The sequence below is a fragment of the Arachis ipaensis genome, chromosome B7 (assembly GCF_059453495.1).
Source record: "Arachis ipaensis isolate K30076 ecotype BB chromosome B7, ASM5945349v1, whole genome shotgun sequence".
NCBI lineage: Eukaryota > Viridiplantae > Streptophyta > Magnoliopsida > Fabales > Fabaceae > Arachis > Arachis ipaensis.
Genome location: NC_142442.1, coordinates 4,536,856 through 4,548,357, shown reverse-complemented (window position 1 = coordinate 4,548,357; position 11,502 = coordinate 4,536,856). Strand labels below are relative to the sequence as shown.

The window sequence follows — 11,502 nt, the reverse complement described above, 5'->3', positions numbered from 1 at the left end:
ATATATTAACAAATTTGATGACTAATTTTTTATATGCATACGTTATTTTTATAAAAGTTATACATACAAAATTGGATATCATTACTCCAGATAATTAAAGTTTTGTGGGTCATGTAACACTTTTCCCAAGACACTAAGTTTAAATTTTTTTTTGTCATGAAACTAAGTCTAATCTTAACATAGTAAATCTATAACTCAAACCAATTTTTTTGGGCTATCAACCCAGACCAAACCAGTCCACTCCAGTTTAGAGCCCAATCCAGGTAGGCCCAATATAGGAACGCAGAGCTATAATTTAATAATATTACTTTATTAATTTACCAAAAAAAAAGTTTACTTTATTAAAATTCATTTTGTTTATTGAATATGTGAAACAAGTTAAAAACAACAAAAAATATCAGATTAAATTTGGGAAATTAATAAATTGTTACCAAATATATTCCAAGGGAAACAGTAAAGAGATCAGAGACTTATCTTCTTTTTTTATGTACTTGAATTTACACTGGAAGAAGATCAATCGCTGCCTAAAGCTTAAAGCATAAATTTTTTTGGTCTAAACCATTTTACATATAAGAATGAATGTAATCATTCAAACTTCTTTCCTTTGAGCTTTCCCTTTGGGATCTTGCTAAGTAAACCAGCATCAAGCTTACTATAGTGATTTCTCATCTCACCAAGGACCTTATACACAAAGTTGTCAACTTGATCTTCATATCTTTCATACAGAACTGGGAGTGTATGTGCAGCAACAAAACCTTTGGGAATAATATAACACAAGTTTTAGCAATGAAGTATATATAAATATAACATGAAAAATATCAAGAAAACTCTGTTCCTGATGGAACAATATCTAAAAACAGTTAACATGGTGTACCAAAATGGGATTAGGCTTGAAGCAACTGAATCGTTAATGAAAAAATCAATAATTTCAGTATGATTGTGTTTGTCTCTTGGTGTATCCGAAAGTGTAAGTAACCAAATACATGATTATGTGCTTGTATTATGTTGAAGAATTTCCACAAACAAGCATCTCAACAGACAATCAACCAAATGTTTAAGAATGTTTTGGAATAGTTTACAGCAGCAGAGAACATAAATTCCATGCCATGCCGTTTACAGTCGCTTTAATCGTCAGTATAGTATTCAGCATACAGGCATAAATTGGCTTTACCATCCAAGAAATGCTAACAACTATTTGTGCTTTTCGCTTAAAACATTCAATGGGAATTCTTTAAAAGTAAATACATTTTTCCATCAATAGTTTAAGAAAAACATAACGATGATTGGTGAGTGCATTTGATTAGAAGAGCCATCGAACGATAAGCAGATGAAGGAAAGCAGGTCTCACCGACATAGATGACAGTCAAAAAGTTGCACCAGCTTCCAATCACAGCACCAGCCCACAAGCTGAATACAACCTGGCAATAATATGTTGATTTTAATCACAATAAATCCTTTTTAATCACGATTGTCGATTATAAATAACAAAATGAAAGCAAGCACCCCTACCAGAAGAAACTGCTTTAGGTTTCCTCCACATGCAACATCTTGAAGAACCCTCAAACCACGGTTAACCTCAACACCAATGGCAGTTGCAATATTAACGAAGACATCTTCCGGGAGAACAAAACGAGGAACTTTAGCCGGCTTCCTGTAGCAACAGAGAACAAAGCATACTTACCTAAAGCTTTAAAGTTGCATAATAAATTAATTACAAAACTGTGCAGCAAAAGAAGAGATGAAAGCATGCTCGAATAACCTGCTCATCAAACCAGAAGCATTTGTCCAAAGAAACTGTGCAAGCATTCCAAGAACCAAAGCAAAACATAAAAGAGTTAAGAAGTGATAGTTAAGCCATTCGAAAAGCACCCATATAGCTGTTGCAGCAGTTAAAACACTTGCGGAAATCTTCTTGTTCCTCCATAACAAGACATCGGCAGCTGCATCATTTGAAGAAAAATATAACATTAAAAAGGTTAAGACTAGGAAATGCCAATGGTACTCTCTCCTTCCCAGAATACCTCGGCTTGGAAATTCGGTACATAATCCAATGTGTCAAGATACAATTTATATTGTATACATTAAGTTATTACTGTACCGAATTCCCAAAGTGACAAATATTTTAGAATGAAGTATATTTTACAGCAGCAAATAGGCTAGAACTAGCATACATTTTCCGCCACCTAAAAGATTGTGCAACGGTTTCTGGCGTCCAAAGAGTCTATTGAACTGGGAGCTCACAGAGCTCGATTTCTCTTCCTCAAAGAAGGATACAGATTTTGGCTTCTCTGCTGCCATTGTTTCCACAAGGGTGTTAAAAAGCTTTTCAGCAGTGATCTTGTCTGCCATTGTTCTTCCTGTGCTACTAAGAACAGAGAAGACCATCAATGTACAAAATAGCAATTCTGCCTAACATCATTGAATCATCATCAGAGAAATTCTTATTTAATCCATATGAAGAAATCCTTTTCTTCCTCCATATTATTCATCTACCTTTTATTCTTCTCTTTTTCTATTTCTTACTTTTTCAAATTCAATAGACAAAATCACTCCATGAAGTAAGAAAATGTCTTCAATTATCATCATCTATAACGAAACCAGTGTGCAGGAATCAAATGCAAAAAGATCCAATTATATTTTCTGAACCATAACAAAAGAGGAGATCATCTAATAATCTAATTGCTAAATTCAAGCTATATATAGATTCATAAAGCTCACACCCACACCAAGTCAAACTTCAAGGCAAAACCTTGAGTTTACAAGCTCATTGAATAATACAGCTTTGTTTTCATGAAACTGATTTCTTATTATTAAACATATTTCCAAAATTTCAAGGCACAAACAGTTATAAACAGAAATCCCAAGACATTCATAAACACATTAATAAACACCAAAAAGTAAGCCAAAAAAAAAATCAGAGAAATGTTGGCAAGTCAAGATCATTGATACAAAAGTCAAAAAATAAATAATAACAAATTATAAATATACATAAAAAGGAAAGCAGAAAAAGAAAAAAGGAAGTACCCCAAAGTTTTCTTTTTTATTTTCTACCCCCAAATTCAGAAACATAAAGCGCATTTAACGTATCACGATTCACGAAAGGATCAAATAAACAATGGAATTCAAAGCTTATTCCACAAGCTGAAAACACCAACAAATGATTTCATTTTCAGAACAGAACGAAGATTTTCAAACACACACGCACACACTGCTTAAAACGGAAAAAATCGTAAGAACTAAAATTGAAGGCATGCACAAACCAGAGTAAGCAAAACGCAAGCTGAAGCAAATTCGCAGAGTAGCACTGCAGAGAAAGTGAGAGTGAAAGAGAAAGAGAGAGAAAGTGATGGAACTTGCTTTGTAGCAGAAGGAACAATGGTGTGAAAAAAAAAATAATAAATTAATAATAATAATAGTATTGTTAGATTAATAATTTAATTTGAAAAAAAAAAAAGAGTAAACACGAATTTCATGTTGCCATGGAAAATTAGTTAATTTTGTCGAATTTATAGAAAAAAGTTTTTAAAATTATTATTTTTACTTTTTTTAGAACTTTTTTTTACACTTAAATCATTTGAAATTTTGAATAAAGTTTTTAGCTAATTTTTTTAAATAATATTTTTTTTAAGACTGGGAAACCTATAGAGAATATAGTAATTAATTAATTAATGTTGTGAGGAAAAAAGGAAATAAATAAATAATTATGCAACTACCTTTTTTTCTTTCTTTTACTGCTTTTTAAATATTCTTGATATCAAATTCCACGTGAACCTCCACACCAACCTTCCTTTCTATCTTGATATTTTGGCATCTTTTTAGAAAAAGAAAAAATAAAATAAAAAAAAACTGGTTTGACTGTTCTCAAAAATCAAAATGGTTATGGTTTGGTAATGCCTCATTTTGACCAAGTTGACTATAATTTCAGCATTATTGCCCTTTTTTAACACTCAACATAACATGAATAAACTATCATTTTATCTTTGAAAGGTTTAATTTTTGATAAAATATACCAAAAAATCTTTTAGCTCTCTAAAAAAAACTTTGATTTGATAAAATAGATCATTTTTATAAGTAACAAAAGTTTTATTTATTCATTTAATTTTTCGTTAGAATATCTAAAAGATTATTTAAAAAGTAAATATTAAAAAAAAAATCAATTTAGACCATTTTTGTAGAAGAAATAATTATACAAATTTGTTTAACGTAAAATTATCAAATTTAGAGAACGAAAAAATCTCAATTAAGCAAATTAGAAAGAGAAAGAATCTCACTAAAATTTATTCTCTCTAATTCTTTTACACGTAAAATGGTAGTTTACTATGATACATGCACAATGATATGGATATAGGACACGACACCAGACACGTCGACACGTGAATTTTAAAATCTTACATGATACAGAGACACACATATATATAAAGTATAAAGTAGTCGGAGAAAAATTTTATATTTTTTATTAAGACACAGAGACACGCGTGTCGAACGAGTGTCAGTAGATGTCGTATCTAAAATGTATCTGACACGTGAACACGATAACTCATCAAAGTGTCCTCAAAGTGTCCGTATTTCATAGGTAGTTTAGAAATAATGCATAAATTAAAAGTTATAAATAATTTTTTTTTACAGTATCTTTAAATTGGATAAGTTAAGACTAATTTATTGTTTATTAATAAATTATTGTATACAATAAAAAATTTAAATTTTTAATATTTATTTAAATAGACTAATGAATTAACTACTATATTAATCTAATGAGATAAATCTCAATGTAGTCCCTGAAGTTGCACTCGAGTCTCAAAGTAGTCCCTGAACTTAAAAGTTCCTCAGAGTCATCCCCGAACTTGCACTCCGGGACTCAAAGTGGTCCTTCCGGCCATTTCAGCACACGTGGCGCAACCGGAAAGCTTAGCTGGCAGCGTGGTTGACACCTGGGACTCACAGAAACGACGTCGTTTTGGCTGTGGCGCCAAAATGACATGAAACGACGTCGTTTCACGCTCACTACGTCCCTCCCTCAACGTTTCCATAACGTTTTGTCTCCCTCCTCTCTACACACAAAACAAACACAACACATAGTGTGGTTTCTTCTTCTCCCTCCGTCAATCTCCAATGGCGCATGTGCTCCTCCATTAACCAGACCGATTTCAGTGGAAGACGTTGGCTCTGGAGCATCGTTGCTTTCCTCTCCTTCATACACAAAGTTGGGCAGCCTTGTTTCTCTGAAAGAGGTAAGCCAAAAATGAAAAAAAAAATGTGGTTCCTCTGTTTTTTGATGTTGTTATTCATCTAATATTCACAAAGTTCAGGCTTTTTTTTCGATTGTAATTGGTGGGTATGAACGCCTCTGTTCTTTTCTCTGTGTTAGGGTTTGATCATTATTGGCTTTCGTAGTGGTTTGGCCAAGCAAAATTGTAGAGTAGGAGTGTTTCTTGTGTTTTGATGATATAAAAACGTGTTCTATATGTGTTAGGGTTTACTGTTCTTAGTGGAGGAGTTTCCAAACTGTTAATGTGTTTGAGGAGAATGACTCTGATCAATGTATTTGTTTAACAGAGTTTGCATGATCACAGTAGAAGTAAAGATTTTTAGGGAGTTGAATTTTTTTGTAACTCTGATAATGGATTCTGAACTTGACTGATTAGTGAGAGTGATGATGAAAATTGTAGAAGAGAAAATTCATGAATGGTTTTAAACGATGATAAGCCATTATCTGAAGTTTAGCTGAAATGTGCTTCTGTTCTTTATGTGCTTCATTTAACTATTTTTCTCTTGGAATACACAATTATGATACTGGTTAGCTTTTTTTTTGCCAAAAAGTTTCCAATGACTACACTTTTTCGAATAGAAAAAAAAGGTCCTAATGTATATTATTACTATTCTTGAATGTCTTGAAGGCGTGAGGAAGCATTGCCTATATTCAAGAGGAGACTCTTAGGTGCCTTGCTGGAGTTTTCTGCTCAAGAATTGCAGGTTCAGGTACATTAGTTTTTGTCAATGATCTTCTTTTCAAATATTTTATTTATGGCATGTAGGCACAATTGTATCCTTTTGTCTTCTGATTCTATTTTCTTCATCAATCATTTTGGTTTCGAATGTCCATGCTTATCCAAAAATAAATAGCTTCACTCATAGTTAAGCACACCTAGTTAGTGTTTGAAAATGGTTCTTGTGATACAAATATAGTCAGCACTTATATAATATCAGCTCCATTATCAAATATCTCTAGAGTTCTATTAAAAATGTCAAAAATACTCTGCTAAATTGATAATAAGCTATGAGTCAGCCTCATATGATCGCATGACTTAAAGCTAGCACCTCCATTAGGAAAGAACCTGGTGAAAGCATGAGAGTCAATTTTAACTATGTAAAACTAAGTAAACATTTATCAATAACACTAGAATCTGTGGCGATTGGCACTTTCAATACTTATAATTTTCACCTTACAGTTTTCAGTCGGATTTTTTAAACCAAAAAATTTATTCCATAATAATTAGAAATTATGTCAATAATAGTAGTCGATTGTCTTTAATGACCAAGGTTAACTTTTTGAAGTTTGATGTAGCAGGGTTTGAATTGCCTTGTTAATTTATATCAATTCTACACTTGTACCTATTTGGTTTAGAATTTTGCAACCTCCATATCAGGTTGGGCATTGCATCATTCCTAAGTCATCCTTCTTATTGTGGTTTTTTAGCTAAAAATGGTGAGTTTAAGTATATAGTTACAACATAGAAATCACTAAAAATATGCAAAAGTAATCATAAAATTAGTGTATGAATTTTTCTTTTCAATTTTCATTTCTGGAAGCATGCCACTTTATACACCAATATATGCAAAAGTAATCATAAAATTAGTGTATGCCGCTTTATAATAGTATACATTATTCTGTTCTATGAGTAGTGTTAGGAGTGGTTGGTTTATCTTGTGTGTGTGTGCTCTTTTGTGTGTCATAGTTGTTGTGGTTTAAAGTGTAATTATTGTGATTTGATAAAATCATGTGATTCATAGTTGGTGTGTGCTCTTTTTTGGTTTTTGGTTGAGTTTGTACAGACTATCTAAAAAAAATTAATTTTGTAAATATTGACTGCTAAGTCTTTGGAATATTTTTCTGAAATTCTACGGATTTATTCAGATAGATTCTACAAGTAATTTCTTATCAAAATAATTATTCTACTTTGGCAACTGCCTAGGTTTTGGCAACCATTTTCTTAATAAAGTAATGCTACAATTGTGCATCCATTCTAATGGTTATGGCATCTAAAATATTATTTTGCTGCCCCCGTTATTTTTGGTTTTGGGTTTATATATTTTTTCAGTGTAGTTAGCCAAGCGTGAGCCTAAATGACAAGGCTAACTGAACTGAGATTTGAAAAACTTTTTTCTTTTTATATATATTTTTAATACATCTTGTTTAAGGCATATCTATTAGTATTTTAAATTTAAACATTAAAATATAAATTATAAATTTTATGTCTTTTAGAAATAAAAAACATGAAAAGCACAACATAATAATAGGTGTTGGAACAAAGACAAAAAATGTATTATTCATTATCCATTCACTATCCATTCTTTGGGTGTGATCAATTAATTTTTTTTTAAATATTGGCAGATGGGTGATCCGTTAATTACGATTATATTTCACCATGGAGGGTCGTTTATTACAGAGGCCGATGGGAGTATGTCTTACAACGGTGGAGAGACTTGTGAGTTGCCGGATATTGATACAGACACGCTGGATGTATTCTTCGTCCGAGACTATCACAAGAAAATTGGGTATGACAAGGTTAGCCAAAGTTGGTGGCTGGTGCCTAATCGGCCTATGCAAACTGGTTTAAGAGCAATAGCAGATGATAATGAACTGATGGAGATGTGTTACCTGGCTCAGCAGAACAAGGGGGTTATTCATGTGTACTACGAACATGGAGTATCTGAGCCTGTGTATATTGAGGAAGCAGAACCAGTGGTTTCTGGCAAGGAGGTGATGCTGATACCAACCATTATCCCCACCCCAAAATTCACCACCAATGCCACAGCTGAACCAATTCCCAGCACAACACCATGCAATCCAACTTCTGAACCAAAGAATACTACTGAATCCACAAAACCAAAGGAGCCACATACCTCATTGGCTGCTGGTAACCGAAACAAAGCAGGAAAAGTTTTCCCCCAACCCACTGCAAGTCTTGGACCTAAGCCCAATCCACCACCAAAGAGAATGGCCCAACCCAGTAAAAGCAAGCCCAAAATTCCACCAACAAAAATGCCCCAACCCACAGCAATTCCGAAACCTTGGTCCAAAGAAAAAGAAACCAAGAAGACTAAAACAAAGAGAGGCTGTAAGAATGTAAAAATAGCAGCAGTAGCATGTGGAAGGAGGCCACTGACAAGAGCTGCTGCTACTGGAAATATTGCAAGAACAACTGGTAAAGGAAAACAGCCCAAGACAGCCTTTGTTGCTTTGTCTAGTTCAGAGGGATCCTCAGACAGCCATGACAGTGACGATAGTGCAGAGGATGAAGCATATAGGCCTGGTGGTGATGGAGTGTCCAGTGAAGAAGACTTGCCTCCGGATAGGTCAGCAGGAAAGAGTAATGTGAAATTGAGAAGTAAGCCAGGGAAGAAACTTATAAAAGGAAAGAAGTCTGTTATGGTTGAAGATGATGGTCCTGTTTGTGCAGACTCAGATTCTGAGGATGATGAAATCATTTTTGGACCGATTCCTAAGTTTGGATCATCATTTACTCCTTATCATGATGTGCAGGATGATCCTTATAATGACTCTGATGGTGGAGACTCATGGCACTCGGAAGAAATGAAGACTCCTCCAAACTCTGAGGATGAGTTGGAGGAATTTGATTCAGATGATGTATTCCCTGCATTTAGAGAAGGAGGGAGGTTTGGAGAGCTTAGGCTAGAGGTTGGAATGACTTTCACTACAAAAATGGAATTCAAAGAGGCTGTGCGTGAATATTGCATACAAGAGGGTAGAAGGATTTGGTTTAAGAAGAACGATAACGTGAGGATGAGAGCTGTGTGTAAGGATGCGAGTTGTGATTGGCTTGTGTATGCCTCTAACAATACTGAGAACAACTGCTGGCAGATCAAGACATTCATGGATGACCACACCTGTGCAAGAGAGACCAAAAATAGACTAGCTAATAGGAAGTGGCTAGCCTGCAAATTGGTGAAGAAACTAAGAAAATATCCGAACCTGAGACACTCCGAGGCTGCACAATATTTTAAGACTAAATGTGATCTGGAACTAAACAAGTCTTCACTGACCAGGGCCTTAGGAGATGCTAGATCTGTTGTGTATGGTGATGCAGCTGCCCAATATGGCATGGTGAGAGATTATGGGCTGACACTACTGAAGAGCAATCCAGGATCCACTGTCACAGTTGGGGTTATACCTCAGCCCAACCCTGATGATGATCCAATTTTCGAGAAGATGTATGTCTGTTTGGAGGGATGTAAAAAAGGATTTCTGGCTGGTTGCAGACCCCTCATAGGCTTGGATGGGGCTTTTCTGAAGACCCGGCATGGTGGTCAGATATTGTCTGCAATTGGCCAAGACACAAACAATCATATATATGTTATTGCCTATGCAATTGTCCCTGTTGAGAACACTGAAAACTGGAGATGGTTCTTGGAATTACTCCATCAAGACCTGGGGGATTATAAGAAGAACAACCTCTGTTTTATCTCAGATATGCAAAAGGTATGCAATATTTATAGGTTGTCATTTAAAATGATGTTTACACACTGGGCTGCTGATTATATATGTTGAATTAATCTATTGTGACTTAAAATGATGTTTATACACTGGTTGTGACTTAATACTTCTTAGTTATAACAAGTCACTTATTGTTACTTATTAGTTACCTATTAGGTGTGTTTCAACATGATGATAATAACACATGGCTGCTGTCTATAGTTGCTAAATTAATCTATTGTGACTTATTTATACGGTGGTTGTGACTTAAGAATTCTAAGTTATTTAGTGTCAATCTATCTATTGTAGTTATCTATCTGATGTTAATACACTGGGCTGCTGTTTATATATGCAAAATTAATCCTAGACTGATTATATGCTGCATAATGTTCTGTCAATCTGTTGTTACTCATTTATCCTGTTCTGCATAATGTTCTGTAACAGTGCTGTGTAGGGACTAGTTTGATGTCACTTACATAAGTGTAGGGACTACTTTGATGTCACTTGAACAAGTCTAGGGACTATTTTGATGTCACTTATATAACTGTAGGGACAGATTTGCTGCCCGATAACAACTATCTGACCCCTTCTTTGGTATCTGAAACAGGGCCTTATAAATGCAGTTAAGGAGGTTTTTCCAGATGTGCATCACAGATTCTGTGTTTGGCATCTGTGGAAGAACTTCAACAAGCAATGGAAAGATCTCCAGCTTAGAGGGCTACTCTGGGATTGTGCAAGGTGTACTAGCCAAGATGGCTTCCTTGATATCATCAAAAAGATTGAAAGGGTTAATAAGGAAGCCTGGGAGTATTTGAACAAGTGGCCTAGAGACTCTTGGAGCCGGGCATTCTTCAATAATGCACCTAAAATAGATAACATCTGCAACAATGCCTGTGAAGTCTTCAACTCCAGGATCAAAGATGCTAGAGCTAAGCCTATTATCACACTCTTGGAAGAAGTCAGAATGTATGCAATGAGATCGATAGCTAGGAACAAGGTGAAGCTGAATTCGAACACTGGAGTTCTACCTCCTATACAACGCAGCAGGTTAGAAAAGATACGGAAGGAATAAAAAAATTGGGTCCCGATGTGGTCTGGTGACGCAGATTATGAGAAGTTCGAAGTACATGGCTGGCCGACCAACATGGTTGTAGACTTGGGAAAGAGGCTCTGCACATGTGGTTTCTGGCAATTGAGTGGTACTGTTTTTTAAATTCATTGTCTTAGTCTTATTATCATTATCAACCTTTGTTGTAGGCTTACTATTGTTGTCTTCGTTGTTGTGTGAATGTTGTTTAGGGATGCCATGTGTGCATGCGTGTGCTGCACTGGCAAGGGCTGGTAAGAGACCGGAGGACTACTGTCACCAGTGGTTGACCATGGAAGCATATAACAACACATATGCCTTCCATATCAATCCAATTCCAGGTCAAGCACTATGGGAAAAGTCACCATATAACAGACCACAAGCACCAAAATTTAGAAACAAGCCCGGACCACTCAAGAAAAAAAGAAGAAAAGATGCTGATGAGGAGCCAAGTGGGAGTAAGAAGTTAAAGAAGAAGATGAAAAGAATATATAAAAAAGGTCGATGTCGTTGTTGTGGCGAAGCAGAACACACGAGAAGGAACTGTCCAAAGAGGGCTGCTGCCGAAGAGGCTGCTGCAGCTGCAGAAGCTGCTGCTGCAGAGGCTGCCGCTGCACAACCCACTGCTGCTAATGGTGGTGAAGGTCAGGCCAACTCTGCTGCCCCTGTCCCAGAAGCCCCAACCGAAATCAATCTTGACCAA

At 35.3% G+C, this 11,502-nt stretch overlaps 2 protein-coding genes across 4 annotated transcripts; one reads left to right on the top strand and one right to left on the bottom strand.

Moving 5' to 3' along the window:
- Positions 1-407: 407 nt before the first annotated feature.
- On the bottom strand, positions 408-3,481 carry LOC107608658 (Reticulon family protein). 3 transcript variants are annotated; one of them, XM_016310378.3, is made up of 6 exons: positions 3,261-3,481; positions 2,172-2,362; positions 1,760-1,940; positions 1,510-1,651; positions 1,349-1,418; positions 408-755 (listed from the first exon to the last, which is right to left on the bottom strand). In XM_016310378.3, the coding sequence occupies exons 2-6, from the start codon at positions 2,347-2,349 to the stop codon at positions 586-588; spliced, it is 741 nt and encodes a 246-aa protein (XP_016165864.1). In that variant the 5' UTR covers positions 2,350-2,362; positions 3,261-3,481; the 3' UTR covers positions 408-585. The 3 variants fall into 3 exon arrangements, with proteins under 3 accessions (XP_016165864.1, XP_016165865.1, XP_016165863.1); XM_016310379.3 differs by having other exon boundaries at positions 2,172-2,357; XM_016310377.3 differs by having other exon boundaries at positions 2,172-2,365; positions 3,261-3,387.
- Positions 3,482-7,609: 4,128 nt separating this feature from the next.
- On the top strand, positions 7,610-10,784 carry LOC148550193 (uncharacterized). Its single transcript, XM_088494363.1, has 3 exons — positions 7,610-8,128; positions 8,240-9,718; positions 10,320-10,784. Exons 1-3 carry the CDS (start codon positions 7,610-7,612, stop codon positions 10,782-10,784), a joined length of 2,463 nt encoding a protein of 820 aa, XP_088350489.1.
- The last annotated feature ends 718 nt before the right edge of the window (positions 10,785-11,502 follow it).

Excerpts from the sequence above, each read along its gene's own strand:
- LOC107608658 (XM_016310378.3), bottom strand. The coding sequence starts at position 2,349 with ATGGCAGACAAGATCACTGCTGAAAAGCTTTTTAACACCCTTGTGGAA. Across the intron at positions 1,652-1,759 it reads GCTTCTGGTTTGATGAGCAG|GAAGCCGGCTAAAGTTCCTC; the intron begins GTTATTCGAGCA and ends CTGTTGCTACAG. Across the intron at positions 1,419-1,509 it reads ACCTAAAGCAGTTTCTTCTG|GTTGTATTCAGCTTGTGGGC; the intron begins GTAGGGGTGCTT and ends TATTATTGCCAG.
- LOC148550193 (XM_088494363.1), top strand. The coding sequence starts at position 7,610 with ATGGGTGATCCGTTAATTACGATTATATTTCACCATGGAGGGTCGTTT. Across the intron at positions 8,129-8,239 it reads AGGAGCCACATACCTCATTG|CCCAAAATTCCACCAACAAA; the intron begins GCTGCTGGTAAC and ends AGTAAAAGCAAG. Across the intron at positions 9,719-10,319 it reads TTATCTCAGATATGCAAAAG|GGCCTTATAAATGCAGTTAA; the intron begins GTATGCAATATT and ends TATCTGAAACAG.